The sequence below is a fragment of the Labeo rohita genome, chromosome 25 (assembly GCF_022985175.1).
Source record: "Labeo rohita strain BAU-BD-2019 chromosome 25, IGBB_LRoh.1.0, whole genome shotgun sequence".
In the NCBI taxonomy this organism is placed as follows: domain Eukaryota; kingdom Metazoa; phylum Chordata; class Actinopteri; order Cypriniformes; family Cyprinidae; genus Labeo; species Labeo rohita.
This window is the reverse complement of record NC_066893.1, coordinates 17,111,210-17,136,703: the sequence shown is the minus strand read 5'-3', so window position 1 is coordinate 17,136,703 and position 25,494 is coordinate 17,111,210. Positions and strand designations below refer to the sequence as shown.

The 25,494-nt window shown below is 37.6% G+C and overlaps 3 protein-coding genes across 3 annotated transcripts in view; 1 reads left to right on the top strand and 2 right to left on the bottom strand.

The window, feature by feature from the left end:
- The window catches only part of shank2b (SH3 and multiple ankyrin repeat domains 2b), a 122,148-nt gene extending 108,276 nt beyond the window's left edge, over positions 1–13,872 (top strand). Inside the window, exons 18-25 of the mRNA XM_051099366.1 lie at positions 202–282; positions 2,522–2,530; positions 3,148–3,168; positions 4,522–4,581; positions 4,856–4,980; positions 5,303–5,414; positions 5,691–8,043; positions 9,786–13,872. Coding sequence (XP_050955323.1) covers positions 202–282; positions 2,522–2,530; positions 3,148–3,168; positions 4,522–4,581; positions 4,856–4,980; positions 5,303–5,414; positions 5,691–8,043; positions 9,786–10,323 — 3,299 coding nt within the window. The 3' untranslated portion in view covers positions 10,324–13,872. The remainder of the gene's footprint in view (positions 1–201; positions 283–2,521; positions 2,531–3,147; positions 3,169–4,521; positions 4,582–4,855; positions 4,981–5,302; positions 5,415–5,690; positions 8,044–9,785) is intronic.
- A 696-nt stretch (positions 13,873–14,568) lies between these two features.
- polr2c (RNA polymerase II subunit C) lies at positions 14,569–20,050 on the bottom strand. Its single transcript, XM_051099367.1, has 9 exons — positions 19,814–20,050; positions 17,843–17,892; positions 17,641–17,709; positions 17,504–17,556; positions 17,255–17,383; positions 17,125–17,176; positions 16,877–17,045; positions 16,494–16,568; positions 14,569–14,848 (listed from the first exon to the last, which is right to left on the bottom strand). The coding sequence occupies exons 1-9, from the start codon at positions 19,897–19,899 to the stop codon at positions 14,704–14,706; spliced, it is 828 nt and encodes a 275-aa protein (XP_050955324.1). The 5' UTR covers positions 19,900–20,050; the 3' UTR covers positions 14,569–14,703.
- Positions 20,051–20,301: 251 nt separating this feature from the next.
- On the bottom strand, positions 20,302–25,338 carry coq9 (coenzyme Q9 homolog (S. cerevisiae)). Its single transcript, XM_051099302.1, has 9 exons — positions 25,188–25,338; positions 24,456–24,657; positions 23,388–23,523; positions 23,162–23,304; positions 21,722–21,806; positions 21,503–21,607; positions 21,261–21,416; positions 21,093–21,146; positions 20,302–20,733 (listed from the first exon to the last, which is right to left on the bottom strand). The coding sequence occupies exons 1-9, from the start codon at positions 25,243–25,245 to the stop codon at positions 20,698–20,700; spliced, it is 975 nt and encodes a 324-aa protein (XP_050955259.1). The 5' UTR covers positions 25,246–25,338; the 3' UTR covers positions 20,302–20,697.
- Between the last annotated feature and the right edge of the window lie 156 nt (positions 25,339–25,494).

Here is a 25,494-nt window from a genome sequence, read left to right as displayed (position 1 = left end):
AGTTATGCTAATCACTGATTTTACTAACACTACTAATTTGTGTTTTTAAGCTCTTCTCTCTCATTTATTATTTAAAATGAGATTCGGCAAACCTCAGCATGAGTTGATGTTGTATACAATGCCTCCCCATGGGGATGCTACAGCCAATGGCTAAGCATCTACTGTATCTGCTGTATGTTTTTTTTTGGTTTGTTGCTATAGCGCCACCACCACCTCGGAGGGCTCCCTCCACAGCCTTGTCCATGCGTTCAAAATCTATGACCTCAGAGCTAGAAGACCTAGGTAAGCCCAGTCATGCCAAGCAGAAGCATCTCATCCAGTGTCTGGTGTCACCTAAGGGAACCCTGGGTATAAGACTTGTATGGCTTAATATAGCATAAATTATGTCTCTTACATCTTATATGTAGTAGAAAACCTATGAAATATTAATGTTATTTAAAAAAACATACATATTTTGGACTATAGGCCATTATTAGGTACCATTATTTTGATTACGTAAAACCGTTGCGCTTAGTGAGCTACTGGCGCATCTCTTGATATTTTTACCGCAACACAACTTGGAATACACGACTCGCAAAAATAAAATACTTGGACGATAAACACAGCTACTGAAAGAGCTTACAGGTGGCGATAGATAGCATAGGCTCAATCCAAGTGCTGTACCATTGATATTTCCCCACAAGGAGTGTAAACACCCCTGGATATTGTGTGAAATCTGCGCTGAGAAACTCCTTCAGTATCTGCAGCTTAATGACAAGCGTTGACATGTTTACATCCTGCCAGGATGGCATCTACCGTTTCTTGTCTCTGCTGTTTGTAAGCTCTTTCAGTAGCAGTGATCTACTAAAAAGCCTCAACGGCATCAGGACTAAAGTGGAGAGAACAAAGACGCAGGTCTTTAAGAAGTTTTATTCATCCACAGGCATCTTCCCATTCTTTACTCCTCTTCTTATTACTAGGAAAGCAGTGAAGACTTTCATCGCTTCTGTTGTTGCCCTTCTACTAAAAATTACAACCAAAAGCCGCATAATGTGGCATTATATCAGTATTTCATTTTCCACGTTGCTTATCTGTGTTGCGGTAAAAACAGCAACAGATATTGTCAGTAACTTACAGAGTGCAACCATTTTATGTAAAAATAATCAAAATAATGGCACCCCCCATAGTCTAAAATATGTATAAAACGATGTGGATTTTTAAAATAATTAAAAATCCACATAGGTTTTCTACTACATATTTTAGTAAGAGACATAATATATGTTATATTAAGCCATACAAGTCTTAAAGGAGAAGTCCACTTCCAAAACAAAAATTTTCAGATAATGTACTTACCCCTTTGTCATCCAAGATGTTCATGTCTTTCTTTCTTCAGTTGTAAAGAAATTATGTTTTTTGAAGAAAACATTTCAGATTCAGATTTTTCTCCAGATAATGGACTGCTATGGTGCCCCGATTTTGAACTTCCAAAATGCAATTTAAGTGTGGCTTAAAACAATCCCAAATGCAGTTGTAAACGATCCCTGCCGAGGAATAAGAGTCTTATCTAACGATAAGACAATTTATATACTTTTTAATGTCAAAGGCTTGTCTTGTCTTACTCTGCCTTAACAGTTTTTTTCGGGTTCATGACAGTTAGGGTATGTCGAAAAATTCCCATCTCATGTTCTCCCTCAACTTCAAAATCATCCTGTATTGCTGTTTTACCTTTTTCGTTAAGGGTGTTTGACCTTCTTTGCATGTTTACTTTGCAAAGACTGGGTTGGTACTTCTGCAGCGATGTAGGATAATTTTGAAATAATTTTTGAAGTTGAGGGAGAAAATATGATGATGAGTTTTTCGACATACCCTAACTGTCCTGAACCAGAATACAGGGAGTGCAGGCAGAGCAAGACAAGATGAGCTTTGGAGATTAAAAAGTCTTTAAAGTGTATTTTTTAAAATGAAAATAACTGATCGTTTCACTAGATAAGAACCTTCTTCCTTGGCTGGGATCGTTTACAAAACTGCATTTAAACTGCATTTTGGAAGTTCAAACTTGGGGGCACCATAGCAGTCCATTATATGGAGAAAAATCCTGAAATGTTTTCCTCAAAAAAACATAATTTCCTTACGACTGAAGAAAGAAAGACACAAACATCTTGGATGACAAGGAGGGGGTGAGTACATTATCTGTAAATTATTGTTCTGGAAGTGGACTTCTCTTTTAATACCCAGGGCTGCCTCAAAATTTTTTTTTACAAGATAAAGGACCGTTCACACAGGTTGCGTTCCTGCATTTTGTCTCGGAAGGTATTGCATTTTGTTGTTTTTTTTGGCGTCTCACGCCATGTGATCCAATTTTAAAAATCCATTGCGTTCAGTTGTGACTAGTTATTTCTAAAAAACAAAGACTTGTCTTGTGTGAACGGCCCCTAAAAATGCATTTTTAACCTGTGACATATTTTGTTGTTGTTCTACAGCCTCCGTTCATTATGAAATGAACTTTGATGTTGTTTTGTTTTCCTGCATGCTGACCTAAAAGTGGATAAAGGTATGATACAATTATTTACAATTATTTTCTTTGTACGAATTCTAATGTTGTGCTTCCCCTGGCATGCATGTGACTTTGTTATCTATATTTTTGAAGATGGAGATTTGTGATTATATGGACATTGTGTGTCTCAGTTTTTGTGTAGTCCACACTAAAAAAACAAAACAAAAGCACTGCATTCACGTTCAGTGTTAAAGCATGACGCATTTCACCCGAGAGGATCCTTGTTGGATTGCGAAGGATTTATTCTGGTGACCACAGCTAAATCTAGGGTTTGATGGGTCATGCTGATTTAATTATTACTAATTAAACAATGGCACAAAGGGTAAGCAGTATTAAATGCGTATTAAATTCTTGTTTATAAGAGAAATTAATAATCTTTTTTTGTCACTTTGTTATACTGGATACTAACCCAACTTGTCTTGTGTAGTGTTGGAGAATTAACTGCATGGATTGTCGTTGCTTTCCGTCTAAAATGGCATTACATTATGCACAGGTCAATGCCATGTGGAGGAATACAGTGTATTCCAAACGTTGGTTCTCCTCGTCGTGTTTTCTGGAAGTTATCTCTGAATTTTAATAATTGAATAAAGCTGAATTGTTCTTTTATGTTAAAGCCACTTTGAGGAAAAAGAAGGGTGAGTTTTCCCTAAGCACTCTTTAAATATTTGTCACCAGCTTAGCAACAGTAGTGATTATTTGTCTCACACAATTGAACTTTTTTGATATGATCCAATAAAAGAAATGTGCAAATCATTTGTATTCTATTTCCAATAATCAAAATTTACCAGTTGAATGGAAGACTGCTTACTGTGAAAACCAAATGTGTTTACACTGCAAAATGCTCCATAAGCCTTTAGCTTCACTTATTGACCCCCCAGATCTTCAAAAGTGCAATGTAAGAATATATTATTCAACAGCCTGCCCTCTATTATAAAAAGGATACGCTTGAGAAAACAAGAGGCATGAATTTCCCATGCTAAAAACCTAGCTTCAGATACGACTCCTTGTTCCTACTGATATAATACATCCTGCCTCCATTTCACTCCTCAGAGAAAAGATAAAATCCTAAAGCTGGACATTTTCAGATAATTTCTGCCTTTAAAGAACTACATTTTAACTATTATCATATGAGGGACCACTCCAGCTTTGAATCACTCTGAAACAAGACGTTGCCATGGAAATAATGCTGCATATGTTTAATATAGAAACATTCCACCTGCAAAATGTAATGCCATATTTTCAGTGTAAAGCTATTGCCACTGTTAGCATTGCCCAGGAATATGACGACGTGTGACTGTTGCACAGATATGATACGACATCTTTAGACTGCTGAATGGACTCCTTTGTCTTCCAGGAGATTTTTTCTGAACCATTGTAAGCATTAGTTTTATGTTTACATAATGCGGCTGACTGCATAGTATTCCTGCGGTGTCCTTAAAACAGCTTTGTACATACTGTGTTCATTAAAGAGAGTTATTTTAAATCCATATTTAGGTATTATAAAGGAGACCCTGATTATAAAAAAGATGCATACTTCTCCTTCTGCAGTCTTAGGCTTTCTGTTATGAATATAAACTAGACTCCTGAATGGTCAATTTTGGCAGTGTTTTTCTTTTTAAATTCAGTTTTGCCTCAGGGGTATGATGGGATTTTACATTTAAAGTCTGAGTATATATATCCATATAATGCTGAATGAAGAGGTGTAACTGTGACCCCCTTTAGTCTTGACATTAACATGTGTTTCTAGATCACATTCGGATGATCAGCACTTGACCACATAAATAGCATCGTGTCCAGGAAAGTGTGATTGCAAAGAACAGTATTAAATTAAGTAATAAATTAAGTCCAGATAAAGAATATCAAGATATGAAACACATTTTATTGCCAGATGTATAGGGGGTTGTGTGTTTGTAACCAGATTTAGTCTTAATGACTTTTATACTAGGAAAACCAGACTCTGAATTTCCCTTTCCTCCATTTCTGTATAGATGATCAGCTTTCAGATAATGAGGGTCTGAAGAAGAGGATTGTATTTCAAGTCACACTAAGTAATCATCCCATGCATGGGAGCTGTCTACAAAAATGCTAGCATGTTGCGCAGTGGCCGTTGAAAGAAGTGCTAAGATTTCTCCAACGGAACCTGGAAGCGCTTGCACGGCTTTGACTTTGACCATTGTCGTTGTACCTATTTCTGTCGCCTCTCTTGCTCGGTTTCGGATCCTAGCTTTGAGGATCCTGTTAGAGGAAATGAGCAATATTTGATACTGAGCTTGTTTTAAATGTAGCTTCCTGCTTTCTAATTTGGATGCTCTTGTCTTACAGATAAAGTGGATGAGGTCGTGCCTCCCCAGAAACCCGTGTGGGACAACTCAAATGCAGACGTGAGGGTGGCGACAGTCAAACCACGTCCGACTAGCAAGTGTTTTGCTGTCAGCCCTGAAATGAATGTAAGCATGCCTTGTCTAAGGTCCTCTGGAGTTCTGGTCTCCCGTGGCATTGTTGAGAATTGTATTGTAGCCTAACTGCAATAATCGTTTTTCGCAACTCTGGTAAAACCGTTGCCCGTGCATGCTATATTAGTTTTTGATGCTTAAATTAGAGTGTAGTGAGTATGCTTCACTGCTTGAGACTATTTTTATTTTTTCATCTCAATCTCTTTTTATGAAATCATTTCAACATATGTGATGCCTAGTTTGAATGGACACTCTGCGAAAATGTTGCATTCTGCTTGTCCTTATTATCAAGTCAGCCTTATTCTGTCTATTACAGTCTCTCTGCAATAGTCAGGATACAGCAGTAGACTCGCCACAACAGCCAGGGAGTCCTAGAGGCCCTTTCCTGGGTGTACCAAAGGGAACCATAAGGAGGCAAACATCTATAGGTGTGTTGTTGTTTCATTTTGTTTTGCCACTGAACTATAGTCATTTGTTTTGATGAATTGCACATAAAAGTCTTTCAGCTCTGTGTAAAATGATACAAATATTTGCTTTACTTACACTCAGTGGTCAGCCCACTCTTGCTGGAGGCTTTTTCACTGATGTGACGTATTTTCAAGATGTATCAGTTGCTTTGTGGCGTCATATTTATTGTTTCCGGATGGTGATTGCACCCCTAGGCTTGTTGATTTGTTGATTTTTCTTTCTTCATTCCTTTACAGGAGTAACCGAAGAAGAGAAGCAGTTCCTTACTCCTCCAATGTTGAAATTTACAAGAAGCCTTTCAATGCCTGACACATCAGAGGATATTCCACCACCACCAGCCATCTCTCCTCCATCTCCACCTCATAATAATGCTCCTGTCCCAGCTGGTCGAGGATATGGCACCATCAGACCAGGCTTTACTTCACAGAGTCCTAATGCAAACAGCACAGCCCCAGACAGAGGTGAAGGTGCTGGGTGGAGAGATCAGGGCATGTATTACAGAGACAGTCCTGAGCAGTATGATTCCGAGGGGTACAATCACAGCCCAACTGCCCAACAGAGTCTTCATATGCGCCGTGCCCAAGTTCCTGAGAACCCTTACTCAGATGTGGGAAAAATGGGTCAAGCTGGACTGTTTGTCCCCAACAAGCCTGCCAGAAGGAAGGGAATGCTTGTCAAGCAGTCCAACGTAGAAGACAGTCCTGAGAAAACCTGCTCCATCCCAATTCCGACCATAATAATCAAAGAGCCCTCCACCAGCAGCAGCGGAAAGAGCAGTCAAGGGAGCAGCATGGAAATTGAGACGACCACACCGGATCACCCGGGACAACTGCGTCCTGAAGATGGCTTGAATCCAGCCAGTCCCTTTGCAGCTGCCATTGCTGGTGCAGTTAGAGACAGGGAGAAGAGGCTTGATGCTCATCGCAACTCCCCATCTTTTAAGTCCACAGATGCAGGTGATGAGGACGTGGTGCCTACACCAGCCCCACGTCTCCGACACTCCAAGTCTATCGACGAGGGCATGTTTAGCAGCGATGAGCGGCTGCGTAGGCTCATGGCACCTCCCTCATCACTACTTAGCATCCCTAGAGGTGGAGGTAACGTGACGGACTTCAACAGCCCTGAGCCCACCATGGTAAGGGAACTGTTGAACACCCGTACAGGACACAGCCCGATCAGTCTGCCTGCTCATAAGACCTACAGCTCAGGAAGTGGGAATTACGTTCACCCAGTAACAGGCAAGCCACTAGATCCCAATTCACCATTAGCTTTAGCGTTAGCTGCTAGAGACCGAGCCATGAGGGAGCAATCACAGCCTCTTCCGCTAAAGAGCGACCCATCCAAACTTGATCTCAATAAACCGCTTTTTATCGACACCAAGCTTAGACCAAATGTGGAGGTTGGCTTCTCAAGTACCGCTACCATGGGCCGTCCCCGCGGTGGCCTGCGGAGGCAGATGACGGAGTCCAAATATGAGACTGAATCCAAGTATCAGCTCGATCTGGGCAAGCCTGAGAAGAGGCCTGAGGAGAAGAAGAACATGCTGATTGACATTGTGGACACTTCTCAGCAGAAGTCAGCTGGTCTGCTGATGGTACACACCACAGATGGGGCAAAATCGGAGGATAACAGCTTGTCAGAGGGCGACAGGGACGAGGCAGTAAGTCCCGACAACACCCCTGGGGAGCTTCGCGACCCCAACCAGCCAGCTCCCACCAACCCCCCAGCTCCCAAGGCGCTATCAGCTGCTCCACATGGCAAGACCATCATAACTGTTAGCTCAGTGGATGAGCCTGTCAAGCTGCCCTTCGGCATCCCTCCGCCGCCCTTGGCCTCTGTCGACATCGATGAAGAGTTTGTGTTTGCTGAACCCCTACCACCCCCACTGGAGTTTGCCAACAGTTTTGACATTCCTGAAGACCAGGCGGGGACTATAGCTGAATTGCTCAAACAGAAGACGAATGGTACAAAAGGGCCTTCTCTTGCGCCCTACTATCCCCCATTAGGTGGTGGGAATTCTGAAATCAAAAGACCAACGGTCCTCACAAACTGCACACCTCCCAGTTTCCCTCCAGGGCCGCTAGAGCCCTATGAACAAATCACTGACTCGGGCATTGAGGTAGACAGCCGGAGCAGCGGTGACCCCCAACTGGAGACCACCAGCACCATCTCTACTGTGTCCAGCATCTCCACATTGTCTTCTGAAGGAGGCGAGACTCTGGACACATGCACCGTCTATGCAGATGGACAAGCCTTTCTGGTGGACAGATCGCAGATCCTGTCCAAACCAAAACCCAAACCTGCCATCAAGAGCAATGCACTTTACAAGGACGCTTTGCCTGAGGAGAACGTGAGCTCTTTTAGAATGCCCTCCTCTGTCCCACCTCCGCCCCCTGGATCAATTCCACCAGAACCCTTGAAAACCCCAACGCAACGAACCTCAAAGCTGTGGGGGGACCCTCCGGAAATGAAAGGACCCCATGGCCCTGAAGCCAATTCAGTTCTGCAGCATGTGAACAAGGACAAAGCACCAAAGCCAGGGGAAGCATTAGACTCTCCGACCGGATCCAGGACTCACTTCGGAACGAGGTATGCCCTCTTTCCTTTTCCTTTTCCTGTATCACAGGCTTACATTTAGGCTCTCAGATTAGTGTGTGTGCTCTGCTGGAGAACGAAAGAGTTGCCTAGCAACCCAATAATGAGAACAGCCTTGAGGACGAGATGAGCAACGTCAGTGTGATGATGAACACAGACCGTACCACAGAGGGGGGAGGTGTGTGTGCGCGTGTTGTTACAACATGGTCCATTTGTTACTTAGTTGTCACATCACCCAAACTGCTCCCACAAGACATCCCTAGATTCTCTTAAGCAATATCTTAAAGGGCTTTTATATTTCATTTGGACAAAAACATTTAAGGTTATAAGGAGTTCCAGTTTTCAGAAAACCTATTGAGCTGCTATACTGCCTGCTGCCAACATCGGCAGCTTATTTTATGGCTGCATCTTAACTCAAATGGAACCTCATAAGTGACTGATTTGGAATGCTATGCATAGTTGCACAAAATTGACTTTAAACTAATGTCAATACAGAACAACAGCACAAATTACTAAACACACATATACTTGATGTTTCAATATTTGAAGCAAAATTGCCTATTTTAAGTATTTTTATCAATACTTTGTACTATTGTTTTAAGTATTATTATCTATACTTGTATTAAGAGTATTTTTATCTCCCATCTTACTTTTTATTCCACTGACAATTCTTACAGAGAAATTTTGAAGCTTATGTGTTATTTATATTGCAGAACATAGGTTGTGTATGCCGTTGGCTGCCACATGGTTTGCCATCGACATGGAGTCCCAAGTCTCATTCATTATTGAATGATGTTGTTATTTACAGACGACAGAACTGACCCTAAAATGCACTTGGAGCCTAGGCAGAGCTCTATGTTTAGCATACACTGAGCAAAGATGTATTTTCTTTTCACTCTGAATAGAAATAGATTTTTTAACGTGGAAGGTTACCATGTGTCTTATTTGAATCATTGAGTTATTTTTAATCTTAAGACCATGGCTGCGTGTGTATCGTATGTGTCATATATTTTAATTAAGATGGGTTTTTCTTCTATTAATTTAGAGTATTTTAAGTACTGTTTACACAAGTCTATTATTGGTTTTATTTGCTGTACTTCATCATGCAAATGTAAAAGTTTACTTGAACAAATCTAGGCCAATACACCTTGGGTATAAAGAGAAACCTGGGGCAAGGACATTGCATTGCTAAAGAGCCTCACATTCACAGCCTCCTGAAAGCTAAACCACCTACAGTACACTCACACTTTCAATACTCTTTGATCTTTACATAAATAGAACCCGTGTACACGTGGACACGTGAGGGTAAATTTCACAAAGTGATGTCCAAGATATATTTTACCCTAAAAGAATAATCTTAACTCTCCCATCCTTAAAGGCACCTTTCCAGAAGTCAAGAACTGATTTGAATTGAATCGATTTAGTCCTGGTTTTGTTATAAAAAAGTTATAAAATAAAATGGTACAATTGAGTAAAAATTTTGCTTAGTAATTATGAATTATGCAGGGTTTTTTTTTCAGGCTTTATTAATTAGAAGTATCACTCATATCATCACTCTAGTTATATAATGCAGTTTGTTGAGGAGAGCATTTGACTGGTGGAAAATGAAACAGACAATCATGAATAAAGAACCTGCAGCCATATCATACTTTAACTTGGAGCAGTAAGCACCCTTGAGTCTCATATGTTTTCCAACTTAAAACATATTCCTCACTTTCATCCTTGTGTCTTTGCAGAAATCAGGATGGTGTATCCCTCATCTCAGGTACACAGCAGAACACCACCGTTACCTTCACTGCCCAGCCTGGCCCCAACGTGCCTGCCCCGTCACCGTGCCGACAGGCCGAGAGCCTGCCTCCCCACCACCACACCCCGAGCCCTATCATGTCCCCGCCAGACTCTGGCCTCAGCTGTGCCTCTTCCCTTCCGACCTCGGCCACTTCCCCCACCATGACGGACGTATTTGGTCTGCCCACACCGCCCCTCAGCCTGGGCACAGGGCGTAGCCGTTCCCCTTCCCCGCTCACCCTTATCCAGGCCGCATCGAACAAACCCTTTGCCACCAAACCCGTCCTCATGTGGAGCAAGCAGGACGTGGCCGACTGGCTCGAGAGCCTGAACCTGGGCGAGCACAGGGATGCCTTTATGGACAATGATATCGAGGGCAGCCACTTGCCCAACCTGCAAAAGGAGGATCTGATCGACTTGGGCGTGACTCGTGTGGGTCACAGAATGAACATCGAGCGAGCGCTGAAAGTCCTCTTGGACAGATGAGACTGGGCAGGCGTCCTCACCGGGACTCCGCGCATCTTGTTCATAAGCTTCTTTTTCCCTCTTCCCTTATTTCGGTTCACTAATTTGAACACTTTGTTGTCCTATCATGCTTTCGGTGGATTTTAGGAACTCTCACATCCTGAAGAAACTCAAGCGTTCGAAATATCCGCGTAAGCACAAGCGGTTCCCTGCGTTTCTGTTCCAAGAGCTCCGGCACCAGAGAGGACATTGAAGCCAACACACTGTATGGAAACTACAAACACGAGCTGACTATCCTTTGGCTTTTAAGGACTTTGGCCTCCTTTGAATGCACTGAAACCAGCAGAGCTGGGGATCCATTTTCTATCTTTGCTAAGACAATTCTACAGAGAATATTTCTTCAGGAAAAAAGGGAACCTTTGTCTATGTATCAGCTGCCTATGAAATAAATATCTTGCTTTTTTCCTCCTACACCTTCGACCAAGAGGTACGCGAATCTCGGAGATGTGATCAGCGGGCATTTAGATGTCCCTCAGTTCATGCGCTGACAGTCCTAGAAGGGCCGTGGTCACTTGAAAACACAAAGGTCAAATCTCCCTATATGCGAACAAACGTAACCGTAGCAAGCAACAGGTCTCTCCACCATCTTGAATCTTCAAGTCTTGTAATACACTAACATTGGATGTGTGTCTGAATGATCAACAATTCTCTTGGGTCTCTTTGAATTGTGGTTTACTATTAGGTGTCTTCCATATGGTAAGGAGGTCTACGGCATTCCCACCTAGAAACATTTTATTTGTACCTTTAGTCGATGCTAGTTTGCGCTGTTGCTTAGCGTTGCTAGTCAGTTTTAATTTCCAGCGGGTTTGACTTGGAATAATGGGTCTTCACAGGAACACGTAAGATCTGAAATACCACAAGTTTAGTTTCATGGTTGAACTGAAAATAATTGAATTTAAGTAGAAACTGACAATTCTGTTTTGTCAAATTTGACAGCTTTGAGTTGAACGATGACACAATCACTCTGAAAGGGCCAGTATGTATCTGTCTTTTGCTTTAAAAATGTGATTTCTTCATTTAATAATTTATTTTTATGTACTGTATTTATTTTTTTGTAATTATAATTTGGTAAATCATTTGATTGTTGGGTGGTAAAAAGGAACGTCCAGAAAACTACAGGAAACCTCCTTAATCTATACATATCAATGTCGTCAATTGTAACTGATACAGAACTTCATATCTGTAAATTGTTGAGTATTTATTTACTTTGATTTAAATTTTATTTCGACTTTTTTTCTCTTTTTTTTTTTGTTAGGCAACTTTAAACCTACAAACGTCTACAACAAATTTTTAAGCAAGATCACAAGGTGTAAACTTTCATTTTCCCTGTTTAATCAAAAATCAAAGTGCTTTACTTGTCCTTTTCATTTTATGTCCTGCAATCCTTTTGCTTTGCTCAACAATTGGAAGACGTTATGATTTTGCTGTCTTACTACGTTATTAATTTTAACATGTATCTGCAATGTGTGCCTATCCGTGTTGCAATTTGACACACCACAACATCTCTAGGTCATCTGAAGTTTAGTTGTGATCTTCTCATTGTTAGACTCTCGTTTCTCAGAGATTTATCAGTTTCATCAGACTGTAAATGCCATAAAATCCCACAGGTATGGAATCGGACTGGAGATAATATTCATATTTGTGATTAAAACATCACAGAGACACAAAGGGACAGCCAGCATTATACATTTCACCTTCAGTATTAAGTTCAAAGCACTGTGGGTAACGTCGGAACTGAGGGAAAGGTGATATATGAGATAGAGAATGGCTGTGAATGAAATGAAGTTATGACCGTTTAAAGTATGCAGTGAAGAGATTCAGAAATAAATTATATATATGTTTGCTTATCTCTCGACCTTAGAGGAGTTAGAGTTATCATCTCTATATATCTTATTTTAGGAAACAGCACAGTATTTTAAAGATTTATAGAAATATTTATGAAATTTTTATGACATTTAACTCTGATATGTGGTGTGCCAAAAATCTATGTGGTATCAGTTAAGAAGCAATACACAAATTTAAAGAACACTGTTTGGTCTTTCTTTGCCAGTATTCCACAGTACAGTATATAATATTATGAAATGAAATTTACATATACATAGGTCTCAGTGAATTAGAAGATATGAAAAATAATGAGATAATGGCTGTCACCTGCTTCTTTTAGACTATGTAATTAAAGAAAGAAGTTAAAATGTAGATTTGTGTGGTGTGTATACTTGACGAAAAACAAAATGAGCACATACTTTAGGCCACTTAACATGCGGTCACATTTACTGTTGCTCCACGAAATTTCGCGGGCGAAATGCTGTCATGTCAATAACTGTCAGCCACATTTACTTATAGAACAGGACAAGTCTCTAAATGTCCAGTTCATGTCCTTGAATACAGTCTGAAAGAATGCATAACTTTAGTCAAGTCAGTTACCCAGATGTGCAGCAATATTGGAGATACTCAGATGTAAACAACGGCATTGATTGCATGGTTAATATACCATTGATTACATTGTTTTGCTAATTTATGCTGTCTAAACCATGGAAAAAACGTGTGGAATCTGCTAAATCATATAGAGAAGGACAAAAGTGCGCAATATTTTGACAAACTAAAGTTAACAGCTGGTAAAGATACGGTATTAATTAAGATATTAGCCTAATATTTCACACCTACCTGACTGGAAATGATAAGAACAGGCACGAATGTTGTCAAGATTCTTATCGTGAAAATCCTGGTTCAGTTTGGCTAACCATAAACGCCTTTTGTTCCTCAGACAGTTTTTTTTTTGCACTCTACTCCTCGATTTGTTACAACTTTTGTCAGACTATAGTACTCCAAATGTTTTTCCTGGTCCGACTGATTAGTACAGCCCAAAACATGACAATAATTGACTATTTCAGCAGCAATAATGAGCAAAATTGGCAAATTCCCTCAGGTTCAGTGTCATTGTTTACATTCAGTGCCGCCAGTATAGCCGACTGATGACGCGTCCTGGAAACATTCTATTTGAGAATATCACTAAAAGATGGCGACGTAATCATATTTGACACGACAAACGTTCAGTTTAGGAACAGTTTTATCCGTCAAATCTTTATTAACTGACGGCAGCTTTTTTACCTCAGTAGAGTGGAGCACTTGAATCGGGCCCACACCACAAATCTGGCGGGAACAGCTTCGGTGGAGGATGGTGGCTCGACCTAAACCTTAAGATGACATACATCTCATATCTGCATCTCTGTAAGTTACCGAAACGACACATGGAAACACGCTTTCTTTTCACTGTAAAACGTGACAGACAAGTAATTTAACAGTACTGTTTCGTTCCCAGAGCAGGACTTAAACGTATTTTATCCGAAAATACAGTTTTGAGTCCTGGAAATGTAAGAAATGACCAAAATGTGTGTGAACGCAGCCGTATAAATTAACGTTAGTAAAATTCTGCTGCTGCGCGAACATTGCCTTTTGTGGCTTGTATGTGAGCAGTCGCGTTTATACGTTAATTGACAATGGACCTTTTGCCCGCTAAATTTCGTTAATGTGACTGCACTTTTACACCATACGATATCTTCGAACTGACACTTTATATTTCTGGCAAATGACAGTGGCAGCACCAAATCGTTGTGTACGCAGAATTCGATTTTGCAAACGCATTTTATATGAAGACACGCAGACGTTTCCAGTAGGTCCTGACTAGTTTAGAGCTGGACTAAAAGTTGTTTCTTCTTAAAGTCATAGATGTCTCTCTCACACACTTCTTGTGAGGAATGCATTCACTTGATCTATGTTGCTGTAATTTTGTGCTAAACTAGAATTCATGATTAAAATCAAAGAGAGAAGTTTTTGTGACTGCACTTTCCTCCAGATCCCTCGATACTTATGTATTTGAAACAACCAAAATTTACGGGACGAATAAATATGATTGCACAATCTGTTGTCGAACTCACTTAGCTCTTGCTCCTTCCATGTGTTTACATCGTTTGTCTCGGCGGGGCGGTTTTCTGTAAATTTGTTACATCCATTTCAGGGCTTGTTTTGCTTGAAATAAAATGTTCCCATTATCAGCATGCCGTTCAATGCTCTGTCATGACCATACACGCTGTCTTTTATGTTTGAGTCATGTATTAATCAACAGAATGGCCTCCTCATATATTTTTTTTCCACACAAACCCTGCCCTCTGGTGTTCATAATATTTTTTGCATATTGTGCGACTCGTGTAATGAAACAACAGTATTTATGTGTTTATTATTCACAGAATTCTTCACCAAAACGCAGATTCATGCAAAAACATAACAGCTGAAAAAATATATTTTCCTAAAATTGTGATCCAGAATGAGCAGTATTTTAACAGATTAGTTAATGGTGAGCACATCGCTTTGAATTTCATGGCTGAGCTGCGTCTGCAGATCACTTAGTTTCTTCTTGAGTACAGCGAAAGCTGACATGACAATGGTCTCTGGACGAAGTGAACCACATGACTCCACGTTGTAATAGAACCTAGATGAAAAAAAACTTTTAACTGCTGCATTTTAAAGCAGAATTATTTGTATATTATGAGAAATTACTGAAAAGGTTAGTTCAATCAAAAATGCTCACTTAATTGCTCACTCTCAAAAGTTGTCCAAACCCATAAGACCTTTGTTCATCTTCGGGAACACAAATTAAGACATTTTTGATGAAATTCTTAACACTTTTAATATGAGAATTTTGTGTGCACAAAGAAAAGCATCTTCTTGTAAACATCCCTTGAAGACCAACACAGAAAAGAAGAAATTGTTGAATAAAGTTGTTATTTTTTGTATTCTTGTAAGCTTCGTAAAATTATAGTTAAACCACTGATGTCATGTGGACTATTTTAACTACCTGTACCACTTTTCTGGGCCTTGAACAAGGTTGTTGCGTTGCTGTTTATGCAGGGTCAGAAAGCTCTCGGATTTCATCAAAAATATCTTAATTTGTGTTGAGAAGATGAACGAAGGTCTTACGGGTTTGGAACGACATAAGGGCGAGTAATTAATGACAGAATTCTCATTTTTGAGTGAACTAATAACCCTTTAAATGTCATTGTTGCCTAGTAGCAAAATTGTGATTGTGATTAGGTTTCTCATAATATACATGACCAGTCAAAAGTTTTTAAATGTTTTTTATTTTTTTTTATGAAGTCTCTTCTGCTCACCAAGCCTGCATTTATTTGATCCAAGGTACAGCAAAAACAGTAAAAGTTTTAAATATTTTTACTATTTAACAAAACTGTTTTCTGTCTGAATATATTTCAAAATGTAATTTATTCCTGTGATTTCAAAGCTGAATTTTTAGCCAGTCACATGATCCTAAAGAAATCTTCTAATATTCTGATTTGTTGAAAACAGAGTAGAATTTTTTCAGGTTTCTTTGATGAACAGAAAGTACAGAAAAACAGCATTTATCTTAAATAGAAATCTTCTATAACATTATAAATGTCTTTATCATCACTTTCAAACAATTTAAAGCATACTTGGTAAATGAAGGTATTAATTTCTATAATCTAAAAAAATACTGACTCCAAGCTTTTGAAAGGTATAGTGTATAATGTTACAAAAGCTTTTTATTTTAGATAAATGCTGATCTTTAAATCTTTCTATTCATCAAAGAATCATGAAAAAAAAAACGTACTCAACCGTTTTAAATATTGATAATAATAATCAAAAAAAAAGTTTCTTGAACATCAAATCAGTATATTCGAATGATTTCTGAAGGATCATGACACAGAAGATGCTGAAGTAATGATGCTGAAAATTCACAGAAAATATTTAAATTTTATAATATATTCAAATAGAAAGCTGTTATTTTAAATAGTAAACATATTTCACAATATTACTGCTTTTGCTGTATTTTAGATCAAATAAATATAGGCTTGGTGAGCAGAAGAGACTTCTTTAAAAACACTAAAAATCTTTTGACAGGTAACAACACAGAATTTCTCATAATATAACAACACAGAATATCACAGTTATTTAGTACTTCTTATTTAGAATTTTTGTTATTTGTCTTATCCATTATTAAACTATTTAACACTTTCAACCTAAGGGCAACAGAGAGTTATTTATTAAGACAATAATTCCCATGCATATATTCTTATGTATATGGTTTTCAACTTCCTTACCTTTCTGGCTTGCCATTAGGATCATATGCAGCTTGAAGGCCATCCTCCTCAATTTCTGAATATTCACTTTTAGGCCTGACAATTCAGCAAAGGTACATAATTATACAGTTATACAACAATTATGGCTTTTTTTTTTACAAGTTGAGAACCAGATGTGCATTTATGTACACTGTAAAAAATGATTTTTTTAAAAGTTGTAAACCCCGATTATTGGAGTATATTTGACAAGAAAATACTATTTCAGTCATTTCTTTGTCAAATTTACTAGTAATTTCTGAATTAAAGTTGTTTCAGATAAATCCTACGCTATTTTTTTTCTGTGGACCCAATTAATAAAACTCATTTAATGTGTTCAAGGTGATCAAAAGAAGTCATAGCCATACCATTCCTGTGGAATTGGGTAAACCGTGTGTCTCAATGCATTGTCCGGGTCGTACTCAAACGCCACCCCTGCGGTGGGATTCCATTTGGCGTGCTCCTTGCCGAAACCCTTTTTAGCATATGCTCTGAGACGCAGCTCCTGACCCTTCCTCAGCTTCACCAACAGGATATCTGTGCCAAATCACCAAATGATCAATACTAATACATCTGAGTGATTATACAGAAAATCACAAAGAGGAATTTGACCCACCATCCTGCTCTACGTAGTCATTGGGATCGTTGTCTCGACTTCGGGATGTTACCTGAAGAACAAGATACATTACATTAGGAAAAACCACGTATCGTGTTTATATGCGAAACTGTGAAGAGAATACACGTACAGGAATGACTCTGGGGTTATTGGACAGGAGATCGCGCGAGGTCACGTGTCGCGTCTGGTCTTCTGTACATCTGACATCCAGCGTGAGCTCAACCGAACACTCCGGACAGAAATCATCACACGTGCAGTCCTAACAGGAAAGCAAAGAAAGCAAAATGTCTCGTTTCGCTTTTCTACATTTGATGAGATGAGTCATATTCAGAAGTCATTCTAAAAACAGAAACCCTGGCAGGGTGTTTAATACACTTACTCGTGAGTACTGCATCTTGTCAACAATGTCATCACTTGTGAGTGGAATTAGCCCTGTGAAAGAGGAGCGTGATAACTGCACTTTGCACTACAAGAAGAGTGAAATGAAAGATTTGGAAAGATTTTGTACATACGCACCCACTCTGTGTGCAATAAACTCATCGTGGAGCACAGAGGAGTTGGCATCAATCTGAACCCAATCGATAGCTGGCAAACAAGCGCATTACATCAGATTAACAGATTTAAAAGACAAAGTACGCACTTAAATCAAGTAAACACAATTAAATCAACTTTTTTGTATAAAACTCTACAGCCAAAAGACAGGTGGTTTAATTCTTACCGATGGTTGGAACCTCTGACATGAATACACGTCGAATTGAGTTCGCCACCCTGAAACAAATAATAATTCGATTTATACATATTTATATATACATACAAATATAAACAGGGTAAAAATAGGGCCTGAAACACTTTTTTTTAACCCCCATAAGATGTTGATCATTAGCTTCATCAGGTCTAAATATTTTTATGAACTATTTGTCTAAATGCAGTTTAAAACTTGTTTTTAGTGATTTTGTAATTTTATATATATATATATATATATATATATATATATATATATAAAAACAATAAAATTATTAAAATATTAAAAAAGGTAATATTTAAATCACATTAAAAAAGTTATAATACATAAATTATATGCAAAATGTTAATTTATTGCTCCAATGAATTATTTAATGTTTATATATGTGTGTGTGCAAATTAAAATTTCATATTTTAATGTTTAAATACTTATTAAATATATATACTTATATTAAATTTCAAATATAAAGTTTCCGTTCTTTTTTAAAATAAAATATACACGTACAAAATGTATAACATTAATCACATTAAATTTTAAATAAAGTTACAATACATATTTACATTATATGTAAAATGTGGATGTTTTACTGTACATTTTAATGTTTAATATTTCTAAAATATTATATTACATTTCATATAGAGAGTTTCTGTTCTTTTTTAAAAGTAAAATATATACAATGTATGAAGTCTATCATCTATATTGAGTTTCAATACATAATATATGTAAAATGTGATTATAAATTTTAATGTATATTTTAAAATTTAATATTTCTAAAATAGTCATTACATTTCAAATAGAAAGTTTCTGTTCTTTTTAAAAAGTTAAATATATGCAAAGTACAAAAAAATCTCTCCCTCTCTCTCTAAACATTAAATGGCAAATTGAAATTTTATATTTTTAATGTCTAAATATTTACAAAATATATATTTATCATATTAAATTTCAAATAGGAAATTTCTGTTGTTCTTTTTTAAAAAATAAAATAAATATGTAATGTATGAAATATATATGAAAAAAATTAACATTAATCACATTACATTTTGAATAGTTACAATACATATTTACATTATATGTAATATGAATATATATTTTAATATGTAAAAAATATTTCTCATTAAATTTCCAATTGAATATAAATATAATATAAATAAATATTTATAAAATATGCATTTATCATATTACATTTCAAATATAATATTAATGGTCTTTTTTTACTTTTTTAAAAAGTAAAAATATATAAATACATGTATATCTTCTGTATATATATATATATATATATATATATATATATATATGTGTGTGTGTGTGTGTGTGTGTGTGTGTGTATGTATGTATATCTATATATACACACACATTTGTAATGTTTGACATATTCAAATTCAATTCACATAAAGTTACAATACACGTTAAATTATATGTAAAATGTTTATTTACATTTATTTAATGTTTATGTGTATGTATATCTATATCTACCCATCTATATATACAAAACACATGATAGATAGATAGATACTGTGTGTGTGTGTGTGTGTGTGTGTGTGTGTGTGTGTGTATATATATATATATATATATATATATATATATATATATATGAATACACACACATTGACTGACAAATTAAAATATCTCATATTTTAATATTCATTAAATATATATTCATCCTATTAAATTTCAAACAGAACGTTTCTTTGTTGTTCTTTTTTAGAGTACTATGGTCGTACCATGGTAAAGTGATGGTATCAGTAATACCATGGTACCATACCCAGCATGGTTCTTACCAGATGCATATACCATGGTTTTTACATGTTACTCCAACGAAACTTAAAAACATACTATTTTTTGTAAATGCTAACGCAATAAACATGAATTTAAATGTCATTAATATAACACACTTGCTTTAATGAAACGCTAAACGCTCGTTTTGACTGGAGCATTCGCATCACTCACGCGAGATCCGTGTTCTCGATCACAAACTTCACATTCTCGTCCGTCAGCTCCGTGATTTTCACTGTGGGCTGGTTGGCATACGGCATAGTGAAATTAGGCTCAAGATTACGACGCTAATAAATAAATATCCACGTTATGTACGCGGTCTGCTGTTCATTCGCTTTGGCATCGAGCGCCTCTTCAGCACAATAACAAACGACAGCAGCTCATTGGTCACTAGCTGCCCTCATTCCATTAGCATCCGGATCACTGTAATACTATTTCCGGTTAAACATAATAAAAGTCCTTAGAAATCTTAATGCGTCAACCTAGAATCAAAGTCCTATATTTAACGATCTTTTTTGTGGACTTCAAACTAAATACATTGTCAAAACCGCTCGCTAATTAAGTCATGTACAAAATATCATGTATTTTATTTATTCAGATGAGAAATTTATAACATTTTGGAAGAGTTAAATCAGCAACAACAAAAATAACCACACTAAGACAATTTTCAGTAAATAGGGTACCCTTTATTTCTTTTAATGAGGGACTAGCCAGTGAGTTTGACACAAACCGTATGAACATAGGACTCTCAAAAACAATTTACATTTATAATCTTTTTCTTTTTACAAATGCAGAGAGATGCCTGAAGAAAAGAGCCTCCTCACTGGCCTCAGGGATGCAGACAGAGCAATAAGGTATGGCACAGCTGACCCATTTAAAAGTGCTAAGGGTGTCATAATCCACCCTGTATCATAACACAAACACTTTCATTGTGATAATTTTACATTGTTTAGATAGTTTAGAGTGGGTGAGTGAAGTATCAGACATTTGTGCTGCATAGCCGAGGAGTCAGTGAGTAAAAGACGTGACAAAACGAAGGCAGGAGCATCAGCAGGAACTCATCGTCTCTGGTTCATCCCTGTTAGGTTCTTCAGCTGAGTGAGAAGAGTTAACAAAATTAAATAATTGTTTAAACTAGCACTGCAAAACGATTAATTGCGATTAAATGCATTCAGAATAAAAGTTTGTTTACATACTGTATATGTGTGTATTCATATATACATAATAAATATACACAGTGCACACACATATAGTATGTAAACTTTGATTTTGAATGCAATTAACTGCAATAAATCGTTTTGCAGCCACAGTTTAAACATTAAAACCTTAATTTAAGTGATTTCTATCAATAAACATTAGAGAACATCAAAATATATTTAAAGTAATACACATTTACTCAATTATAGCTAAATGGTATTTCTTTCTGGAAATTGTATCATTTTAGCATGGTTACCGTAATTGCGGCTCCCATGAGTCCTTGAACCACAGCTTCTCCTGTGGCTTGCACCTAAAACAAACATTATCCAGCATATTAGTATTAATATTTGGTTATTACATATCAGGAGCAAAAATGTTTTTTTGTTTGCCTGTCATTACTTATGGAAAGCAAGTCCGCATTAACCTGTTTAGCTGTGTTCGCCATATTAACTACATCCTTTATGCGATTGTCGAGGAAGGCCCATGTTTCTTCGAAGTCAGGAGATGAGTCCTGCACCATCACCAGCTCTGTGGTGTTATAGATCCCTGTCAGTGCTGCCCGCCTTGTGTACCAGTTGACCTAAGAGAGATCCAGAAGAAATACAGGTGGATAAGAAGACCAAAGGAAGGAAGAAGGTACCAAATGGGATCAAAGAAGCCACTCACATCCGTTGAGCGATCGCCTGCGTAGTACCAGATGTCATCCACCATCGTGGACAGATGCTTCAGGCTGTCGGGGATGTTGTGGGGCAGTAGCAGGATGCTCATGGCCTGCAAAGTCAGAGGAGACAACACTAAGGTCATCCATGATTTCTTATTTCATTGCTTATTAAAGATAAAAAATCTGAAATTTTGATAGAGGAGTTTGCATAAGGCAGGGAATACCTGAGGCCACGTGTCAATATAAGGAATCAACATCCGCAGTCTCGTCTCCACTGCATCTCTCAAAAAATCAGCAGTTTTCTTTGATCTAGTACATAAAAAGAGTAGGTTTTAAATAGCACAATAAAAATGTATTATTATTAATCCATAATATTAATGCAGAATCTGCAAATCTGCAGTTATTTTACCAAAATAAGAGGGGTCATACAAAATGCATGTTATTTTTTTGTTTAGTACTGACCTGGATAAGATATTTCACATTAAAAAGACATTTACATATAGTCCACAAGAGAAAATAGTTGAATTTATAAAAAGTTGAATTTATTCAAAAGTTTACATACACTTGATTCTTAATACTGTGTTGTTACCTGAATGATCCACAGCTGTTTTTTTTTTGTTTTTTTTTAATTATTATTGTTGTTGTTTTTTTGTTTAGTAATAGTTGTTCATGAGTCCCTTGCTTGTCTGCCTACTGCCCACTGTTCTTCAGAAAAATCCTTCAGGTCCCACAAATCCCATTTTTGTGTATTTTAACCCTTTCCAGCAATAACTGTATGATTTTGAGATCCTTTGAGATCTTTTCACACTGAGGACTCATATGCAACTATTACAGAAGGTTCAAATGCTCACTGATGCTTCAGAAGGAAACACAATGCATTAATAGCACAATGCATAAATGCATTTAAAATATTGGAATTTAAAGATCATGGTAAATTTAACTTATTTTGTCTTCTGGGAAACATGCAAGTATGTCCTGTAGCTTCTGAAGGGCAGTACTAAATGAAAAAAAAAGATATTTAGGCTAAATAAGAAAAATGTACACATCTTCATTCTGTTCAAAAGTTTTCACCCCCAGCTCTAAATCCATCGGTTTTCCTTGAGACGCATCAGTGAGCGTTTGAATCTTCTGTTGCATACGAGTCCTCAGTGTGAAAGGATAGATCTTAAAATCATTCAGTCATTGTCAGAAAGGGTGCTTTTAAAGAAAAGAAAAAAAAAAAAAAAAAAAAAAGAATTTGTGGGACCTAAAGGATTTTTGTGAAGAACAGTGGGCAGTTTAACTGTTTAGGACAAACAAGGGACTTATGAAAACCCACAACTGTGGATTATTCAGGTGACAACACAGTACTAAGAATGTAGTATGTAAACTTATGATCTGGGACATTTTTATAAATTCAACTATTATTTTCTCTTGTGGACTATATGTAAACATTGTTTATGTGAAATATCTTATTCAGGTCAGTACTAAATAAAAAATAACATGCATTTTGTGTGATCTGTCTTATTTTGGTAAAATAATTAACATTTTACAGATTCTGCCATGTGTATGTAAACTTTTGACTTCAACTATATATATATATATATATATATATATATATATATATATATATATATATATATATATATTAACATATTAAATAATTAAATAATTATTATACTCACTCTGCCTGGCCAAGCTGGACCAGGTTATTTTGCTCTGCAAGTGTCTCAGCAAGTTGAGCATTACACTGTGCAATGAAATGCAGGACCAAGTCACCAGCTCCATTGTTGAACATCCCAGTAGAAGCTGATGACAGGCCAAGAGTCTGAATCACAAAGCATATTATTACCGTTACCATTATATTACTATTTACATTTAATACTCACATAACTGCTTTAAGAAACAAACCTCTGCTCCAGCCGCAATGGCCTCCACAGTCCAGCCGTGCTGAGGAACGAACTCTAGAGCCGAGGTCAGGATGCGAGCTTGGAGCTGCTCTTCCGTCTCATAGTCTTCACCATGTTCACCACTCTGATCATGAAAACTTGAGATGCCAAATGGACAAGGTTAGATTAAATCACTGCAAGGTTGACACTTAAAAAAAATGTAAGTTACCCCATGATTAACTCATCCTAGGTGTATATGACTTTCTTCTTTCAGACAAATACAATTGGAGTTAATTAAAAAATGTTATGATTCTTCTAAGCTTTATAAATGGCAGTGAATGGGTGTTGAGATTAAAGCCCAAAAAAGCGCATCCATCCATCATTAAAAGTACTCCACATGGCTCCGGGGGTTAATGAAGGTCTTCTGAAGTGAAGTGATGCATTTGTGTGAGAAAAATATCCATATTTAAAACTTTATAAACCGTAATCTCTAGCTTCCGCTATAGAGTAAGCTCCATTAAGAAGTGGCGAATGTGCAAACGCAGAGGGGAGAGCAAGACAAAACACCAGTTACGAATTAGAAGCACAAAATGAGTATTTGTAAAGGAAAATGTGGGAGGATTTCAATATAAGCTAAGAGGAGACTGGTTTTCCTTTGCTGTAAACAAAGCTTGGTTCTCGCGAGACTAGCATATTCTCACCGGAGCTTACGCTACGCCTGCATCCTTCGTGATCCGCTGGAACGCCACTCTCTCGTGAACGCGTGATATAAAGTTTTAAATATGGATATTTTTCTTACACAAACGCAACAATTCACTTCAGAAGGCCTTAATTAACCACCCAGAGCCATGTGAAGCACTTTTTGTGATGATGGATGCAGTTTTTTGGACTTAAAAATCTCAACGCCCATTCACTGCAATCATAAAGCTTGAAAAAGCCAGGACATTTTTTAATATAACTCTGATTGCATTCGTCTGAAAGAGGAAAGTCATATACACCTAGGATGACTTGAGGGTGAGTAAATCATTTTTGGCTGAACTATCCTTTTAACTCAAATATTTTGTCAAGTCTGGAGAAATAGAGCTTGAACCTAGTGTTTGGCTGGGCATCTTCTGAAGATTCTCCCTGTGCTGAAGAGGATGAGCTTTCTCCAGCTGTGTGAACCTCATGGTAGGATGGAGGTGGCACAGATGTGTCACTTTTGGAGTCGCTGGCCAGTCGTAACAGAGCGGCACGATGGAATCCACGTCTCACATTGCTGCACTGGGGACTGAGTGTGCCCTGAACTGCAACTGTAATAGTGCATTCAACATAATTAACATACAGCAAACACTCAATAATTAGATAATAAAACAAGTTGTATAGTAATAAAAGCATTGCAATGCAACAATGACCCTTCAGGTTTTGGGTCAGACTCAATGGAGTGAAAGTGAAACTATTACAAACAAGAGTTAACTGGAAATTTAGCTTGCATTTATACCCAACTTTGCAAGGGATAGAATCTGCTTTAAACAACAGTAAGCTTAACTTTCTGCAAAGCAGTTGTACTTCCTTATTTGCAATCAGGCTAAATCACAAAACCTTCAAATGTTATGGATTGTCATGTGCACTTTCTGTTTGCACACGCAATCCTGCCCTTCATGGTCACCTTCTCTAGTCGCCCAGCTGACTTACATTTGCCATACTTGGAAGCAGGCAAAACTGTTTACAAGATACAAAAGCCTTAAACAGCTGTCACGTGTGACTACAGTCAACTTTTTAAACACAAAAGCCGTGGACTGAAATGCTAACGCCAGACGCATTCACACCTTCCCCAGCTTACCGCTGCTGAGACCCCGCAAGGCCCTTCCAGCTCTCAGTCCTCTAATCAACGCCGCCATATCCAACGACAGCGGGCTAGCGTTGCGATACACAGAAAAGCAAATGTTATCAGCTAACAACTGTTGCTAAGCACCAGTTTTACTCTAGGAGGCGCTTGGTAGCCCAGTAAACCGAATTCCCCATTGAGCTGCATTCAAATCTGACTGTTTATTTCGCGCTGTCGTCATTATTTTACCATATAGAGCACAATCACTTAAATATGTTCATTTAAATACATCGGAATGTGATATTAAATATATATCCGCTGT

Bases quoted from the DNA above. Each gene is read 5' to 3' on its own strand.
- polr2c (XM_051099367.1), bottom strand. From the start codon at position 19,899: ATGCCGTATGCCAACCAGCCCACAGTGAAAATCACGGAGCTGACGGAC. The intron at 17,384-17,503 runs GTAAGTGTATTA...CTTTCCTGTTAG, and splicing joins ACAAGATGCAGTACTCACGA to GACTGCACGTGTGATGATTT. The intron at 16,569-16,876 runs GTATGGCTATGA...CTGAATTGTCAG, and splicing joins TACCCAATTCCACAGGAATG to GCCTAAAAGTGAATATTCAG.
- coq9 (XM_051099302.1), bottom strand. From the start codon at position 25,245: ATGGCGGCGTTGATTAGAGGACTGAGAGCTGGAAGGGCCTTGCGGGGT. The intron at 23,305-23,387 runs GTTTGTTTCTTA...TTTGTGATTCAG, and splicing joins CCATTGCGGCTGGAGCAGAG to ACTCTTGGCCTGTCATCAGC. The intron at 21,417-21,502 runs GTGAGTGGCTTC...GATCTCTCTTAG, and splicing joins CAGGCGATCGCTCAACGGAT to GTCAACTGGTACACAAGGCG.